The 19,242-nt window shown below is 47.2% G+C and overlaps 1 protein-coding gene across 1 annotated transcript in view; it reads right to left on the bottom strand.

Moving 5' to 3' along the window:
* The window catches only part of EDA (ectodysplasin A), a 49,879-nt gene that overhangs the window by 20,921 nt on the left and 9,716 nt on the right, over positions 1-19,242 (bottom strand). The window contains exons 3-5 of the mRNA XM_015411350.1: positions 16,519-16,698; positions 12,866-12,900; positions 12,270-12,321 (exon numbers count right to left, since the gene is read on the bottom strand). Coding sequence (XP_015266836.1) covers positions 12,270-12,321; positions 12,866-12,900; positions 16,519-16,698 — 267 coding nt within the window. The remainder of the gene's footprint in view (positions 1-12,269; positions 12,322-12,865; positions 12,901-16,518; positions 16,699-19,242) is intronic.

Here is a 19,242-nt window from a genome sequence, read left to right as displayed (position 1 = left end):
CGCCTGTCCCATTCCTGGAAGGGGACACGGACATGGGGCCGGGGGACGTTGCTCAATGGTGTAAACAATTGTGGGACTCTTGGCCTCTACTGTGTAAGACATTGACAGCTGCCAAAGAAGCATATAAGGCGCAGGCTGATAAGAGAAGGGTGGAGGGTTGGGCTCTACAGCCTGGTGACTCTGTGTATGTTTCCACTAAAAATATCAAGATGCTACGGCCAAGTCAGAAGTTGGGTTGGAAATACATTGGGTCGTTTAAGGTGAAAAAGATCATCAATGACGTTGCTGTAAATTTGGACTTGCCAAAAAAATTGAGAAAATTGCATTCTGTATTTCATTTCAGCCTCCTGAAGAAAGATTCGGGTTCCAGCTCCTGGCGTCCATCGAAACCGGTGCCCCTCCTATCATGATTGAGGGCGAGGAACATTATGATATCTAAAATTTTGGAGTCTAAGCTCAAACGGGGAAAGTTGATGTATTTGGTTGAGTGGGTGGATTTCGGACCCCAGCACCTCAAATGAATGGAAGTAGGGGATATTCGGGCTCCTGAACTGTTACGACAGTTCCATCGCAACTTCCCGGAGAAATCGGGAGACCTCCCGGAATGACCGGGAGATTTCTCGGAATGGTCGGGAGAAGCTGATTTTAGAGAGGGCAGTATGTCAGCTATGCTGCCATGAAGGTTGGGGAGGTTGGTCTGTGTCTGGTTAATTGCTATTGCTTTCCTTTCAGGTTAATTGCTACTGCATTCCTTTCTGTGCTGTCTCTGCTGTGCACCGCTTATCTATACAGACGTGCAGGAGGGTGTTGTAGTGTCTGGGATTGCCCTAGGTGCCGTGGGAGAGTGTTCGTTCTCAGCTTCAGCTACCCAACAGTCTCTAAGCCTTATCCCGTGCGCGAGAGGGTGCCTAATTGGCCAGTGCTGTGGGGGGGTGCATACGAATACCCTATATCCTATTATGCCCATGGGGCCGCCACCATTCTTAACAGTGCCTATGTTACTGCATCTATAGCTCTGCAATAAAAGTATTACCGTTCCTGAATGCATGTACTTCGTTGTTGGCTGTGGGTTCTGACAATGAAGGAGGCCAATAAGTCATGTTTCTTCTTGGGAAGGTAAAGACTTTTAATTAACTGGTCTTGTGAGTAGAATAAATGGGAAATAAGATTGTAAGTGATTTAAAGGAATAGAATAGCTCCTTGGGTATAGCTTAGCTAGCTTGGGAAAGGTTTAGGAGTAAGAGTGTTGCTGTAATGAATTATGAGATGTTATAAACCTTGTTAATGGAGTAATTCAGATGATATACGTGGTAATTTGGATTATTATAATTAATGAGATTTGGATGAAATGTATAATTAATTAATGTATGTAATTGTAAATATTGTTATGTGTGTAAACCATATATATCCTTTTTTCTCTTATATCTGAAAATCCAATAAATAGATTAATAATAATTAAAAAATAAACTTGGTGGGATGAGGAAAATCAGTGGGATACGGTGATTCCTGGTTATGAATTATATTGGAAGGATGGGGGGGAAGGGCTGGAGGTGGGGTGGCTCTGTATGTCAGATTGTAAGACTCAGAGGGTAAGAGAATTGGATTCACTTCTGGAAATGCTATGGGTTGAAATAGTGGGCCCAAAAAGAAGCTTAACACTGGGAGTTCGTTATCGCCCACCAGATCAAAAGATAGAGGAGGATTATTTATTTATTTATTTATTTATTTTATTTTGGGATTTATATCCCGCCCTACCCATATGGCCCAGGGCGGCAAACAAGCGGCAAATGCCGGGAATAAAACATAGATTACATTAAAACCTCAATAAATACAACTAAAATGGTGCTCTACAGTTCATTTTAAAAGTTCATTTTAAGAGTTCAAAATGATGAATGAATTAAAGATAGCAGCTAGACAAAATAACTGTGTCGTAATAGGTGATTTTAACTACCCACACATTGATTGGGTCACTATGTGTTCAAGTTGGGAAAAAGAGATTGAGTTCCTAGACACTCTCAATGACTGTGCTATGGAACAGATGGTCACAGAAGCTACCACGGGACAGGCGATCCTGGATTTGGTCCTAGGTAACACCCAAGACCTGGTGAGAGATGTAAAAGTGATTGCACCGCTTGGGAACAGTGACCATAATGTTATTGAGTTCAACATTTGTATAAATAAGGAGTTGCTCGAAAAGCCCGACATGACCACTTTTAACTTTAGAAGAAGAAGAGATTGGACTACTTAAAGAAGTCTCAGAGCAACTTACAAACTGCTTTCCCTTCCCTCCCCACAACAGACACCCTGTGAGGTAGGTGGGGCTGAGAGAGCTCTAACAGAAACTGCTCTTTTTCAAGGAATGCTCTTATCAGAACTATGGCTTGCCCAAGGTCATCCAGCAGGTGCAAGAGGAGGAGTGGGGAATCAAACCAGGTTCTCCCAGATTAGAGTCCACGCACTTAACCACTACACCAAAAGAGGTAACTTCTCTGAAATGAGGGGACATGTGAGGAGGAAACTGAAAGGAAAAGTAGAAAGGGTCAAAAGCATCAGGGAAGCTTGGAGAGTATTTAAGACTACAATCCTATAAGTTCAGAAAAAATATATACCACAGGTTAGGAAAGGCACAAAAAGGAATAGAAAAAGGCCTGCATGGTTAACAAACAAAGTAATAGAAGCTGTAAAAGGTAAAAAGGATTCCTTTAAGCAGTGGAAAGCTAGTCTCAGTGAGGTTGATAAAAGGCAACACAGGCTGTGGCAAATAAAATGCAAGTTTGTGATTAGGCTGTCAGCTATGCTGCCATGATGGGGGGGGGGATTCATTCTCTTCCTCTGTGTGCCAGATGCTGCTTCTTTCCTTTTGCTTCTGTAATGCTTGCTTATCAATGACCTTGCAGGTTGCTGGTGTAGTGTCTGGGATGCCTGGAACCGTGGGAGCACTTTCGGTTCCCAGCTGTGGTCTCCAACAGCCTGGGGACCCTGCTCCCACGCGTGGGAACCTGGCTAATTGGCTTATGGAAAGGGAGGTGCATGCGAATACCCTATATCCCATTATGCTTGTAGGAACGTTGCCATTCTTAACAGTGACTATGTTAATGCCTCTATAGCTCTGCAATAAAGTATAACCTTTCTGATAAGCTTGTACTCCATTGTTGTCTGTGGAACCTGACACAGGCAGGCAAAAAGGGAATATGAGGAGCATATTGCAAAAATCATAAAGAGCAACAATAAATCTTTCTTCAAATACATTAGAAGCAGGAAACCAGCCAGGGAGGCAGTGGGGCCCTTGGATGACCAAGGGGTAAAAGGAGTACTGAAGGATGATAGGGAAATGGCTGAGAAGCTGAATGCATATTTTTGCCTCTGTCTTCACTGTGGAAGATGAGAAGTGCTTGCCCACTCCAGTACTGCTGATTTTGGGAGGGGTGTTGAAATACCTGAGCCAGATTGAGGTGACGAGAGAGGAGGTCCTACGACTGATAGACAACTTAAAAACTGATAAATCAGCAGACCCAGATGGCATACATCTGAAAGAACTCAGAGCATTCTTGCTAAGCCTGTCTCTAGAACAGGAGAGCAGGCAGTTCACATTGATGGGGTGAAGAAGTTGCATGGGAGCAGCAGCGGGTTGTAATCTGTCATCCCCTCTGTCTCCCTTTGCCTCAGTCGAATAGAAGTCTTAGGGCTTCCAGCAAGCATCAAGTTGTACTACAGAGAAGCGTCAAACTCTACTGAATATCTATTGTAACAAGGTGCAAGGTGCAAACTGCTTCCCGTGTTGGTTAAAATGACTTCTACTTAATGTATTTATTTATTGTCAATGCTAAATTAAAATTATTTATTTATTTATTTGATTTATGACCCACCCTCCCCCATGCAACAAGGCTCAGGGCGGGGTACAACATTTGCCATATACAAATTTAAATATGAAATCTAGTTAAACCAATTAAAGCACAAACAATTCAGCAAGAACTTGCAGGTGACGTATAGGTATACAGCTTAACATCCTTTCCTGGTGGGAAGAAGAAGAAGAAGAGATTGGATTTATACCCCGCCCTTCACTTGGAGTCTCAGAGCGGCTTACAAACTCCTTTCCCTTCCCCTCCCCACAACAGACACCCTGTGAGGTGGGTGGGGCTGAGAGAACTCTGACACAAACTGCTCTTTTTCAAGGACAGCTGTGCCTGAGCTTGTGACTGACCCAAGGTCACATCAGCAGGTGCAAGTGGAGGAGTGGGGAATCAAACCCGGTTCTCCCAGATTAGAGTCTGCACACTTAACCACTACACCAAACTGACAAGTCCTCTTGTGAATCAAAAACTGGCCAATTAATAGGAAACAGAGAGTGAGTATAAATGGGAAATTTTCTTAGTGGAGGGTGGTAAGCAGTGGAGTACTGCAGGGATCAGTACTGGGTCTGATGCTTTTTAACTTATTCAGTCATGATTTGGAGTTGGAAGTAAGCAGTGAAGTGGCTAAATTTGCGGATGACATGAAATTGTTCAGGGTGGTGAAAAGCAGGGAGGATTGTGAGGCACTCCAGCGGTATCTATCGAGGATGGGCGGATGGGCGTCAACGTGGCAAATGGGGTTCAGTGTGGCCAAGTGCAAAGTGATGCACATTGGGGCCAAAAATACACATTGAACTGGTGGAGACCTACCAAGAGAGAGATCTTGGAGTCGTAGTAGATAACTCAATGTAAATGTCGAGACAGTGTGCAACTGCAATAAAAAAGGCCAACGCTATGTTGGGGATTATTAGGAAGGTAATTGAAAACAAATCAGCCAGTATCATAATGCCCCTGTATAAATCCATGGTGCAACCTCATTTGGAATACTGCGTACAATTCTGGTCACCACACCTCAAAAAGGATATTATAGCAATGGAAAAAGTGTAGAAAAGGGCAACTAGAATAATAAATGGTTTGGAACACTTTCCCTATGAAGAAAGGTTAAAGTGCTTGGGGCTCTTTCGCTTGGAGAAATGACGACTGAGGGGTGACATGATCGAGGTTTACAAGATTATGCATGGGATAGAGCAGGTAGAGAAAGAAGTACTTTTCGCCCTTTTTCACAAAACAAGAAATCGTGGGCACTCAATGAAATTGTTGAGCAGTTAGGTTAGAACGGATAAAAGGAAGTACTTCTTCACCCAAAGAGTGATGAACACATGGAATTCACTGCCACAGGAGGGGGCAGCGGCTACAAGCATGGATGGCTTCAAGAGGGAATTAGATAAGCATATGGAGCAGAGGTCCATCAGTGGCTATTAGCCACAAGGTATAGAAAGGAGCTCTCAACCTGGGGCAAGACTCTGTGTTCTTGGTGCTTCGGGAGGGCAAGAGTGGGAGGGCCTCTAGTGTCCTGGCCCCACTGCTGGGCCTCCTGATGGCACCTGGTATTTCTGGCCATCGTGTGACAGACAGAGTGTTGGACTGGATGGGCCTCTGGCCTGATCCAACACTGGCTTCTCTTATGTTCTTATGTGCATTTAACCTTGAGGAGCCACAGGGCTGGGTATGGCTCAAGGGACAAGGAGCAATAGCCCAGGGGGACCCAGGCTTGGGTCTCTGGCAGGCCCCCCATTGTCTATTCTAACAGTTAACCCAGCCAGATCTGAAGATACTTAAATGTGGAGACTGGAGATGAAAATGGACCAGATGGATTTTTGACACACCTGAAAAATGCCTCAGGTTTGTGTATAAATTTGAAATCCAATAATAACAATAATAATAAAAATCTGAACTCTAGCCCCCCCCCCAACAACATTGCGGAGTTTTAAAAAACTCAAAGGTGCACCTGCACCTTTAAGAAATGGTTGCCCTCAGTGGCTGTTGGTAGGCAACCACAACGGTTTGGCTAGCCTTCGAGAAGGGGGATTCAGGTGGGTAGCTATGTTTTTCTGAAGCAGTAGAACCAAGTTTGAATCCAGTGGCACCTTTAAGACCAACAGTTTTATTCAATGTATGAGTTTTCACTTCCTCCGATACAATGAAATGGAAATTACCAGTCCATACATATAGTGCTCATGCTCTGCCTATATGTCCATATGTATGGACCAGTATATTCCATTTCATTGTATCGGAGGAAGTGAAAACTCATACATTGAATAAAACTTTGTTGTTCTTAACGGTGCTACTGGACTCAAACTGTATTCTGTTCCAGAACGTGAAGGGGCGTGGAACTTTCTGGGGCCGTTTTGGTCTTTGAGGGAAGACCCACTGGGGCCAGTGTTGGCAGCAACCACCAGACGACTTGATACTACCAAACTTGCATGACTCAACCAGGCCTGAGGGCTTGCTGCTGTTCAACAGCAGCCACCCAACAGAAGCCAGTGTGGTGTAGTGGTTAGAGTCTCAGACTGGGGCTTTGAATCCCCATTTGCTGTGGAAACTCATTAGGTGAATACTTGCCTATTCTCAGAATAACTTACCTTGCAGAGTTGTTGTGAGGATAAAATGGAGGAGAGGAGTAAGAGTGCTCAGAGAACTTTCTAGAGAGCTTGCAGAGCCTTTGTTCATCCCCTTCCAGGCCTCTTGGAGGACAGGAAATATGCCACAAGACTGGAGGAGGGCAGATATTATCCCAGTTGTCAAAAAAGAGAGGAGGCATGGCCCAGGAAACTACAGGCCAGTCAGCCTGTCCTCTGTCCCAGGGAAGGCACTGGAGCAGATTTTAAAGGGATCAATCTGTGAGCATCTAAAGGACAGCTTGGTGATCCAGGGAAGTCAGCACGGATTTGTTTCTGCCAGACCAACCTCCTTTCCTTCTTTGATTGAGTGATGACCTTACTGGATTGAGGGAATGCGGTTGATATTGTTTCCCTGGATTTCAGTAAAACTTTTGACAGGCTTCCCCATGATGTTCTGCTGGGTAAACTCAAGGACTGTGGACTGGACACTAGGATAGTTGGGTGGGTGGGGAACTGTTTGGAGAACCGCACTCAGAAAGTAGTTGTCAGTGGCATTTCATCTGAATGGAGGGAGGTGTCTGGTGGGGTGTGTCACGGGCTGGGCTGGGCTGGGCTGAAAGGCAGGAGTCAGGTCAGGTCCAGGGGTCATAGCCAGGAGAGACAGAACAGGAGCCGAGCTGTGAGTCTGAGAGAGTGGCCGCTCGAAGCCGAAGGTCAGGAAGCCAGAAACCCAAGCAGGAGCCAGGTCGAAGAGCAGGAGCCAAGGGTGGATGGGAGATCAGCACGGATGCAACTCACTGCTTCCACGGATAGCAGGAGCTATATAGGCCTCCGGCCGTGCTTCCCTGAGCAGCGGCACTGCTCCTGTTAGTACTTAAGACTTAGCGCTCGCCTTCCCTGCCAGCGTATGTCGCGGCAACGGGTCTGCTAAGTCCTTGCGGCAGGTTCTAAGTCCTAACCCTCAGCTGAACCACCCGCAGAGGTGAATCCGGCGGGCTTTCCATTTGCACCTGTGCCTCATTGGCTGCTGCTGGACCAGGTGTGGGGGTCACTGACTTGGGCGCTGGTGGCAGCAAGCTGTCAACTCCCGAGAAGTCAGAGGGGCCAGCTTCCAGCTCTGGTGATGCTGGCGACTCTGGCTGCGCTGCCCACTTGGGCAGGGACCCGTCACTGTCATTGTCGCCCGTGACAGAGTGTCACAGAGCTTGGTTCTGGGGCCAGTACTTTTTGGTATTTTAATAAATGATCTGGATGAGGCTGTGAAGGGGCTAATCATTAAATTCACAGCTGATACCAAATTGGGAGGAGCAGCGAACACACCAGAAGATAGAGATAGAATTCTACGAGATCGGAACACGCTGGAAAAGTGAGTGAATGTGAACAAGATGCAATTTAACAAGAATAAGTGCCAAGTTCTACATCTGGGTAACAAAAATTAGGAACACGCATACTGGGTGGGGGATATGCTTCTGAGTAGCAGTGTGTGTGAACAAGATCTTGGGGTAAGGGTGGTCTGAAAGTTAAATATGAGCAGCCAGTATGATGCAATGTCAGCTATGCTGCCATATTGTTTATGGGCCTAGAGTTCGCCTGCCTGACCTGTGTACGAGTTGGTGCCACATTCCTTCCCTCTCGCTTCTCCCCCTGTTATCTCTGACCTTGTACTCCTGCCTGTGTAGTGTCCCCACTTTAATTAACCGTGAGACTAGTTTCATTTCTCAGCCTGGGATCGGTTGGGTCATTTCCCGCCCACGGGAAAAGGGTCGATTGGCCCACAGGTGGGGGGGGGGACCTCTTGAATCTTCTATATCATTGTATGCTTCTTTCTTGCTCGTCATTCCTAACAGTGACCATGTTATTGCAACCATAGTACTAACAATAAAGCAAAACTTTTCTTGGAAGTGTGTGCTCCGTTGTTTGGCTGTGGGTCCTGACATTCTGTTAGGAATCCTATCGTCCTTATCATTCGCCTCTCTCACATTGAGATGAACAAGGAAGAGGACAAAACTGTATCCACGACGATGGGGGAGGAGACCCCTACTACCCAGTCCGAGGTACCGGTGACTACTACACCACCCCAGACAACCCCTCTAACAACCATGGGCATCAGAACTATACTGAAGACGGCGTCAGCCCACATCTTTTTGACACCGAGGGGCCCAAGGCAGCCGGGAGGTCAGTTGTACCAACCCGGGACATTACGGTGGGGCCAGTTTAACCAGACTCGACAGAAGAAACCTATGTCGTTACCAAGGTCCCCCGGAGAGACAGCTGGTTCGACGTCAGGCTGCTGGGAGAGTCAAGTTTCTATGGGGTGACGTCGGAAGGTGCGACCTGAGCATGGGTGATGGGCCGCACGAAAGAGTGAAGTGGACGCTGGTCTCCAGGGGAGGAAGAGCTCGGCCTGGCCGAGTGGATTGCAGAGGTGGAACAGGCTCATGGAACAGTGCCAAATGGTGCAAGACTTCGAGGAGGTGATCCTGGCCATCCTGGATATGATAATCCGGGCACTGCGAGCCGAGTGGGAAGCACAGCCCCCCCCCCGGACCACCTCAGGTACCACCAGCACCGCCAGAACCGGGCCAACCGGCGGCCCTGGGGGCTCTGGTACCCAGCCCCGATGGGGGTGCAGCCTGCCCCAGTGCCCCGACCGGGAAGCCCCAGGGGCCAGGTGTCAGTGAGCTGCCAATGTTTGGTTTTGTATTACTGTATTCGTTTGCCTGCTCTCGCTTTCAGCCGTAGGACTGTAGAAGCGCATGACTGTTTAGACTGCCGAAACCTTTGTATCTCCCAAGGCCACAGGTGGCTGCAAGTGCTTGTTAGTGTAAGGAAGCTCTCATGAAACGGCGTGAGAAATAGATAACATATTCTACCCAGGAACGTTTATTCTCAAGCCCAAAGGCGCGCGGGAGAAACCCCGCAATTGGGCTTTGCTGTTTGATTCTCTCTCATTCTGAACAGTGATCCTGTTATGCACCTTAGCTTCAAAATTGGGCTTTGCTGTTTGATTCTCTCTCATTCTGAACAGTGATCCTGTTATGCACCTTAGCTTCAAAATAAAATAAAACCTTTTCTACAAGTGTGTACATCATTATGATGCTGTGAGGAGTCTGACACCAGGTCCTCCACCGTCCAAAGACCTGATCAAGGCAAAGTTTGCCGGAGACCCAGAGGATTTCTCTTACTGTGTAATCAGAGTAATGAAGTTCATGGAGAAGTGGGGCCACCTGCTCCCGGATGACAGCAGCCGTGTGGATGTGACTGCGGCTCCGTTATGTGGAGCTGCTGCAACGTGCTATGTGGGCCTCCACAACTCACGAGGACCGGAGTTGATTAGTGTTGATTAGTGATTAGTGTGGATGCTTTTATGTGGGTGTTGCATGCCCAGTTCGAGTACCGGAACACCGGCCCAAAGGCCAGAGCATTCCTCCGCACCCTGAAACAAGGCAAGCACCCGGTGAGGGAATATTTGTCCGAATTTAATCTCCATGCTGTTAAGATCCATAACTGGCCAGACCAAGTCCTGGCTGAACTGTACCGTGTGGGGCTGAACCCCGAGATCCGCAAAACAGTCCTTTGCTCCATGGACCCGGTATCGTTTTTGGCGTGGATGCAGGAGGCGGAGAGCACGGAAGGCCGTCTGAACACCTTGCATTTGGATATTGCAGCGGCTGGAGGAAACCCCCCCCCCGGGTCCAATGCAGAAGGGAAACCGGTGAGACCACCCAAAATGCTCCAAGACCAACGCTTAAAGCAGGGGTTGTGCCTCTGGTGCGGGGAGCGGGGCCACTTTGCCACTGATTTCACCGGGCCAAGGGAAATCGGGAAAACCCAAGCCACCCAAGACCCAAGACTCCCGTGAAGAAACGGTCGGGCAAGCCGGAATTTGCTAAGGCTCTCCAGGTAGCCCTGCCTGAAGTCAAGGACGACACCAGTGAGGAGGAGGACACCGAGCCGGCGGGAAACGGACGGGGGGGACAGGATTGCTGTCTTGAAGTATTTGAAGGGCTGTCATTTAGAGGAGGGCAGGGAGCTGTTCCTGTTGGCAGTAGAGGAGAGGACTCTGAATAATGGGTTTAAATTAAGGGTAGGAAGGTACTGGCTGGATATTAGGATAAACCTTTTTTACAGTAAGAATTGTGCAACAGTGGAATCAGCTGCCTAGGGAGGTGGTGAGCTCCCTCTCCCTGGCAATCTTTAAGTAGTGTCTGCACAAACACTGGTCAGGGATACTCTAGGCTGATCCTGCATTGAGTAGGGGGTTGGGCTAGATGGCCTGTGTGGCCCTTTCCAACTTTTTGATTCTATGATTCTATGTAAACTGCATGGGTTCCCATTGTGGAGAAAGGCAAGAGCGTGTCCAGAAGAGGGCAGCCAGGATGGTGAAAGGGCTGGAATCCAAGTCTTAGGAGGAAAGGCTGAAAGAGTTGGGTCTGTTTAGCCTGGGAAAGAGAAGGCTTAGAGGGGGGACATGATTGCAGTCTACAAATATCTGAAGGGCTGTCATGTAGAAGATGGAGCAGATCTATTCTCTCTTGCTCCGGATTGCAAGACTAGGTCTAATGGGTGGAAATGACAAGGGAGTCGATACCAGCTAAATATCAGGAGAAACTTCCTAACGGTAGGAGTGGTTGAGCAGTGGAACAGTCTGCCTCGGGAGGTGGTGGATACTCCTTTGCTGGACGTTTTCAAGCGGAGGCTGGACAGCCCTTTTTCAGGTATGTTGTAGGGCTGTCTTTCGGATATGCTCCTGCAGAGTGCAGGGGGTTGGACTAGATGACCTGCAAGGTCCCTTCCAACTCTTAACATTCTATGATTCTAAGATATAAATAGAATAAGATAGACAGGAGCAAATAATAGACCAGTTGGTAGGTGGATGTAAAGGAGAGAAGGAAGCAGGGAAAGGTTGCTAGGGATGAGGGAAGTTGCTAGGATGAGGTTTTGAAAGAGTGAATGTGAATAAAATGGGGAGGGGATGCAGGAGAAAATGAGGTTCCTCTTGCAAGTCCTTGCAGGTTCCCGTAGTGCAAATGGGCCCAGCTCAGCTGGCCCTGTGCAACTGGGCCATTGTTTTCCTGGGGAGAGGCTGCCAAGGGGAGCAAAGAAAGGAAAGCTGAAGACAGGGAGAGGCTATGGGAGAGAACTTACAATAGAATTAGGTTGGCTGGTGGGTGGTTCTCCCAGATTAGAGTCCGCACACTTAACCACTACACCAAACTGGCTCAGAGGAAGTAGTATGGTGTTATAGGACAAAATGAGTGACCCTCACAAGTCCTTGTGGGTTCCCCACTTGTACTTTATAAAGTGATATATAGAAAAGGATTGACGTCGACACATTGCCAAATTTCCAATTCAGAATCATGCACACACAAAAATCATCCCACTTTTCTCCCTAACCAGGATCCAAAACAGTTTATCACAGCACACACACCCTTCTTTATCCTCACAACAACAACCCTGCAAGGTTTATTAGGCTGAGATACTGCAGTGGGTGCATGGTCACCTGGTGAGCTTCCATCGCAGAGCCAGGATCCAAATGGAGTTGTCCTGAGTCCTAGGCTGCGGTCACACTGGAAATGTGGGGACTTTAGACGTCAGGAAATGTGGGGTGGAAGTGCTGACATATGTAAAGACTGGACTTTCCCCAGTGTCGGCAAACTCTGCTTCCAGGACATGCTGGACCTGGGTGCTGAGGACTGGGGCACTGAATGCAGATGCTGTTGTCTGATCTTGCTCTGCAACGATATCGGTGCAAAGTGCTTATGTGACCACAGCCCTAGTCTGACATTCTAAACACTATGCCAAGCTAGCTAGGGAATGAAAGAGACCACCAATACTAATAGCCTGAGATTCTTACCATTCTTTACTTGGATGGCTGAACCTTGTCCTTGGAGATGAACTACAGCTGGCTGCAAATCAGAATACAGCTGGTTAAAATTAAGCAAGTGCTAGGCATGTGGGATCACATTGTCTCTTTTGAGATTTACAGTATTGCTGCAGGAGACTATAATGACCTTTTGGAAACACAACTTTGTCCACACGATATTAACAGTGAAGACCTCAGCAAAATCACATCCCTCTATGTCCACTGAACTCTGCTTAGGATGGCACTGTAAATGCATTCAGTTGTAATGGAAACTTTCCGTGCTTTTCTTATGTTTTCTAATATATATTTTGGAATTGCGTAAGTGTTGAGAAGAAGGGTGGATCCTCAAGTATCTAAGCACCAAGATGTGAGAAAGACTGCCAAAGAATTTCGTAAAATGTACATCGACACAGCTTCCACTAGAACCGAGCAAGACGATGCTGTTCATTCAACCTCCAGAACAAGTAAGCAGAGTCACATATCAAGGAAGCTACCCTTGGCTGAATGCAAAACACTTTTAGAAAATATAGCCTTTTCAATAAAACACAGATTCACATACATGCTCCCCATTAAGGTAGACAACTAACCTGTGCATCTCTAGGTCCTGCTTTATCCACAGCACCTGCAAGATAAAATATATTCAATAAAGTCAAGCTTAACATGTCTTTTCCTCAGCAGCACTAGAACAACCAAGCCCAGTGTTTGAACCCTATTATAAAATGATCACACAAGGGAAGAGATGTTCAGTCACTTGTCTTGGTCCACACTGCACACATGACATCAAAAATGGTTGTTTCCACTCAACTAGAATCCCATCTAGTGTATGACTGATCCTCATGATAAAAAAAAAAAATCAGTTCACACCAGTCCATCCACAGTGGCAAGCTTGCAGTGATAATGGAGCCAAGCTACCTAGAACATTTTTGAGACAGAGAATGACAGCTGAGGACGCTGCCCTGCTCTTCTGTCTTGCTCTGTGACCACTGATCCTCTTCCCCAGAGTCAGCTGATTCAACTAAGAAACTAAGAGAAAGTGAAAAAGAAGACTGCACTTACCTGTAACTGCTGTACACTGAGTCATGCTCTGGGGCAGTCTCACCTGCACAGGCTAGCCACAGAAAATGCTATAAGTGTGAAAGGCTTCTCTACAGTTTGGTGTAGTGGTTAAGTGCGCGGACTCTAATCTGGGAGAACCGGGTTTGATTCCCCCACTCCTCCACATGCAGCTGCTGGCGTGATCTTGAGTCAGTCATAAGTTCTTTCACAGCTGTTTTCTCAAGGGCAGTCCTCGAGAGAGCTCTCTCAGCCCCACCTACCTCCCAGGGTGTCTGTTGTGGGGAGGGGAAGGGAAAGGAGTTTATAAGCCGCTCTGAGACTCCTTCGGGTAGTGAAGGGTGGGGTATAAATCCAATCTCTTCTTCTTCTTCAATTCCTTGAAGTTGTCACTGGAGCCATGAGATACTGACACAGAAGAGCTTACGGTGGGGCAGGCAGGAAGGATGCCTGACTTCACAGCACACCCTCAATTAACAGCAGTTACAGTAAACAGCAACCCTATTTTCAACTTTATGATATCTGTGCACTCCCACATGGGATATCAGCAAGTCAAATTAACAAAAGATGGTGGCTGTGATGCTCTTAACTGAGCATGCCGAGAAGAACCTTCTTTCCAATTTGTGCTTCTCTTCTTGAATGTACATAAACACAATAATGTCTGAATAAAAGAGGGTGAAGACTACATCGCAGCATTGCAGTTGCCGTTTAGCAACATGCATTTAAGGAAGGCAGCTGAGGAAGAATGTGCCCCTATGAAATGGGTGTTACCTATAGAGGGCATTCAACCTTTTGCTTTGATGTAACAGGACAAGTGACACCACTTAGTGAGATAAAAACTGGGCAGAAGGACCCCCCCCCCTTAGGTCCCACGAAAATCTTTTGTAGTCTGTAAATAAAAAATAACCGCTTTCTTGACAACTAATGAGTGAAAGGCTCTCTCCTATTCATTTGGGGGGGGGGAACACAGGTAAGACAATCTCTCTCTCTCTCTATGGTTATGAGAAAAGAACATCATTTTTGGTAGGAACTGCAAGCTGGGCTCCAGCACAACATTATTTCACTTGTCCTATGAGCTGAAGGGACAGCAATTTTAGCAGTAAGAAGCTTTAGTGCAAGTTGCTAGAGGCTCAAAAGTCCTAGACGTGACCAACTCAAGGTCCAAAGACAGACTCCACTGGGGAACTGGATGGTCCAAACAGAACTCTGAGGAAAGACCTGAACTCCTGCTGAGAAAATGGGTTCCCTTTCCATCTGTATATGGAAAGATGATTTGACAGTCGTATGTGCTTTGAAGAAAAGCTTATGTCCATCACGATTGTTTAAAGTGCAAAAGGTAGTCAAAATGGAAGCTAGGGAACATTAAGAACATAACAGAACATAAGAGAAGCCAATGTTGGATCAGGCCAAAGGCCCATCTAGTCCAACACTCTGAGTCACACAGTGGCCAAAAATACCAGGTGCCCTCAGGATGTCCCACAGTTTCATGTCTCACAGGGTAGCCCAGGACACAAATCTTTTCAATTTAGCTGAAGAACAATTTGGAGTAGAGGGTTTGACCAGCAAAAACTGTTTCTGAAGCCTGTCAACTCAGCATGAGCCAAACTGTGAGTTTGGGTTATTCTACAACATGACGAAAGTGAGTATCTTGGGCCAGGAGGTCATGTGGTAGAGGCAGGGGATACACTCTCCCTTGGGACTGGTAAACCGACTCTGCCTGTGCACAGGGGACAAAGAGCGGCCCCTTGGTGCAGAGACTGGCCGCCATTCTGGCAAGCAATGGGAGGGGAAGGAAAGGGCCTCCACGCAGGGACAGAGGAAGGAGTCTACTAGGAGCCCTTGTCTTCTGCCACCTTAGGAACAGCACCTGCACTTCCTGGCTGGCAATCTTCTGCAAAGACGCCATATGGTGCTTCTTGTTGCTACAACTCTGTAACGCTAATGTAGAGAGAGTTTCCTCTCTGGACCAAAGATCTCTTACATGATGATTTATACAATATGCACCCAACCTGCAAGTGATGCATCCATGTGAAGAACCACACAGGCAACTGGGAGGCCCAAGGGGAGCAGGTTTTCCCTGACAATCCACCAGTGAATGGAACAAGTAAGGTCCCTGGGTACAGTGAACTTCATCCTCTGACTCTGGGCGTTGAACCTCTGTAGAAAGATCCAGGTGGGCAGCCGTGTTGGACTGAGGCAGTAGAACAAATTTTGAGTCCAACAAAGGTTTATTCAAGGCATGAGTTTCAGATACAATGAAATGGAAACAGAAATAACAGTCATGCAGTAAATTAGCATACAGAATAATGAAGGTGTTTTTAACAAATTAAAAGAAAAGCTTAGTATATGTTAGCTATATATACTAAGTTTATTATTCTTTTAATCTGTTAAAACATCATCATTATTCTGTTTGTTAATCTGGCTTCTGAGGGAAAAGACATTTGAGAGTCAGTATTTTCTGACAGGCAATAGTCAGAAAAGTACTTCTACAAAGAGAAGAGGAGAAACCCCAATATCTTAGAGATATTAAAATTAGATTCTCATTCTTTAGATTCTCATTCAGCAAAGCTACAGAACAGTTTTATACAGATAAAGGATACTGGAGAAGGATTTGACAGAAGGTCCAGGTAGTTAAAGAGAACTCCAATACAAGCCAAATAGTGAAAGGAGTGATTGCTTCTTAGGGACAAGGAGAATGACTTCCTGCCAGTGAAAGGGAGCCCTGGTCTGTGACAGAGGGGAGAAGATTAGACACCTCAGGCGTTAATGAAAAGCTGTATTATCTCAAGGAAAAGCTGTGATATCTAAAGGAAGAAATCTAGAAACATCAGTAAGAATTGTGTTGTGCTGAAATATACAAGACAAAGTAAACTAAATACCTAAACATATGGTGGGACAGTCAAGTCTTTAAGCCCTGTGGTGACATCAACTGTGTCTGGCAGCCACTCTGAATCCAAGCAAGCTCAGATTTAGAACTCTGCTATGACCCCAAAGTCAGACCCATGGCTGTAGACAGCACTAGACCAAGCTGACAGTGAGATGACAAGTGGCACATTGACTCAGGAATTCTTCAGTGGATTCTATTGGGGCAGCAGATCTGTTATGTCAGCCTGACTTCAGAGAGTGGAGTGGCGGGCTCACTACCTGTGCAGCTAGCAAGGCACCTCATACGGATCACAGCACTTACCGGATGGGCCCTGCATCCCAGGGGGTCCCTGCGGGCCAGGTGGTCCAGGTGGTCCAGGAGGTCCCATCACTGTGGTGCCTGGGATGCCAGGGATTCCTGGGATTCCTGGAGGGCCTGGAGGTCCAGGAGGGCCTGGTGCTCCCTGGGGCCCATTGGGGCCGGGAGGGCCAGCTTTCTTGCCTGAGGAGAGAAAGTTCATTGTTTTTACTTCTGAACACAGCAGGGGGGGGGGAGGACAAAAGCAGGTTGCTTACCTGCAACTGAGGATCTCCGGGTGGTCATCTGTGCATTCACACCTCTGGGATATAGTGCGCCTGTGCAGACCCCAATTGGTATAATGGGAAGCAAAGGGGATTTTCGCGCCTGCTCCCCAGTCACATGCCGGGCTCCACTGCGCATGACCAAGGGAGGGGCACGACGATCCCGCCGGTGCCTTCTGACTGCTGCCCTCAGTCTCCAAAGAAAGCAAGGAAGGACCGAAAGCAGAGGGGAAGGAGGGCGGGTGGGGTGAATGCACAGATGACCACTCGAAGTTCCTCAGTTACAGGTAAGCAACATGTTTATCTTCTTCGTGGTCTCTGTGCATCACACCTCTGGGAGACTAACAAGCAGTACACACCTACCTGGAGGAGGGAGCTGAGGTCCTAAACCTGCGCCGCCTGTAACACCGCTTGTCCAACCGTGGAATGCTGATGAAGACGTACATCGAGGGCACAATGCTTCACAAACGTGTGAGCCGTGGCCCAAGTAGCTGCATTGCAGATATCTTCTAGCGACGCACCTCGCAGGAAGGCTGTGGATGCCACCACTGCCCAGGTGGAATGTGCCCGTAGCAGACCCGGGAGTGATATGCTACGTGCACGTAGCATAATTTAATAGTCTCCACAATCCACTTGGATAAGTGTTGGGATGACAGCTTCCTCCCTTGAGAGGGTAAAGCATAAGAAACCAACAAGGCCGGTGATTTTCTAAAAGACCGTGTTCGATTTAGGTAAAAGAGTAAAGTCCCCCCCTTTTTTAAAAAAACATTTTATTATCAGGATATAAAACATGTCCAACATTAAAATCTTTCTTCGCTTACCATATACCCTTCCCCCCCTCCATTCTCCCTCCCCCTCCCGTGGCTTCCCGCAGTGCTCCCACCCCCTTCTTACCCTACTTCTTCTGTCTATTTTTTCTCTAAAACAAAACTTTGTAAGGAACATATTCTTTAACTACTATCGTTACTTATTCATCTATATAGGTAACATTTCTTTTAACTGTAATCATATATTCAACTATTTATTAGGTAAAAGAGTAAAGCCCTTTTGACGTCCAACGAGTGAAATCGGCGTTCTTCCTCTGTCGAAGGGGATGGAAAGAACACTGGGAGAACAATGTCCACTTGTAGATGAAACTCAGAAACTACTTTCGGTAAGAAAGAAACATCTGGAGCCAACGTGACCCCATTATGATGGAAACTCAAATAAGGGGGGTCACAGCGGAGTGCCGATAACCCATCCTCCTAGTGGAGGTAACTGCAACTAAAAAGGCTGTCTTCCACAACAGAAGCTGACTACAAGTAGCCATTGGCTCAAAGGGTCTATCCATAAGTCTCGTAAGCATCATGGGTAGGTCCCACGGTGGTGTGGGACCATGCAACAGAGGGAAGAGGTGGGTCAGGCCTTTAAGAAACTTCTTGGTCTGAAGGTGGGAGAAAACAGAATGCCCGTCAATTAGCGGGTGATTAGCCGAAATTGTGGCTAAATAGACCTTCAACTAGGCACAGGTGAGGCCTAGGTCCAGACGAGATAATAAGAACCCAAAGATTGCCGTCAGGTTGGATGGGGATGGTGGCAATCCCAACGAGTCGAGGTGAGAAGAATTTCTTCCACTGCCCAGCATAAGAAATTTGGGTAGACAGTTTGTAACAGTTCAATAGGACATGATCTATTCTGTCTCTGAATGATCAAAAAGGATCCTCCAGATTGTGAGCTTGAGACGCTGCACATCATGATGCAGTATTTGCCCTCTCCCTGCAAGGAGGAGATCTGCAGCTGGGGGGAAATGAACGAAGGAGCCCTTGGATAGGTGGAGCAGAGTGGAGAACCAATGTTGCCAGGGCCACCACGGAGTCACTAAAAGACAGCGTGGCTTCTCCAGCATTAGCTTGACTAGTACTCTGGAGATCAGAGGAATCAGAGGGAAGAGGAACACGTGAGGACGTGACCACGGGACCAGAAGACCATCGCCAAGAGACAGGGGATCTGTCCCCGTTCTGGAGCAGAACAGACGGATTTTCTGTTGCTGCATGTCGTGAACACATCCACCTCTGGATGGCCCCAAAGGCGAAAGATCGGTTGGAGATATATCCAATTGAGCTCCCACTTGTGCTCTGATGCACCTCCTCTGCTCAAGAAGTCCGCTTGGACATTCAACGTCCCCGGTAGATGCGCGGCTCTCAGGAATGTGTTCCACGATTGACACTCGTCCCATAATTCCAAGGCTAGTCAACATAGCCCCCTGGATATCGTGCCTCCCTGTCTGTTGATATAACACAGGGCCGTTGTGTTGTCTGTCAGGACAGTGACCACCTGCTGGGCCACCAAGTGTCGGAAAGACCTGAGTGCGTACAGCCCTACCAGCAATTCCAGAAAATTGATGTGATTGTGGGCTACGTGGGATTCCCATCAAGCCTCGACACAAAGTCCCTTGAGATGTGCGCCCCATCCCCAAAGCGACACA

Source organism: Gekko japonicus, unplaced genomic scaffold, assembly GCF_001447785.1.
Source record: "Gekko japonicus isolate JY-2015 unplaced genomic scaffold, Gekko_japonicus_V1.1 scaffold2506, whole genome shotgun sequence".
NCBI lineage: Eukaryota > Metazoa > Chordata > Lepidosauria > Squamata > Gekkonidae > Gekko > Gekko japonicus.
This window is presented reverse-complemented; position numbering and strand designations above follow the sequence as displayed.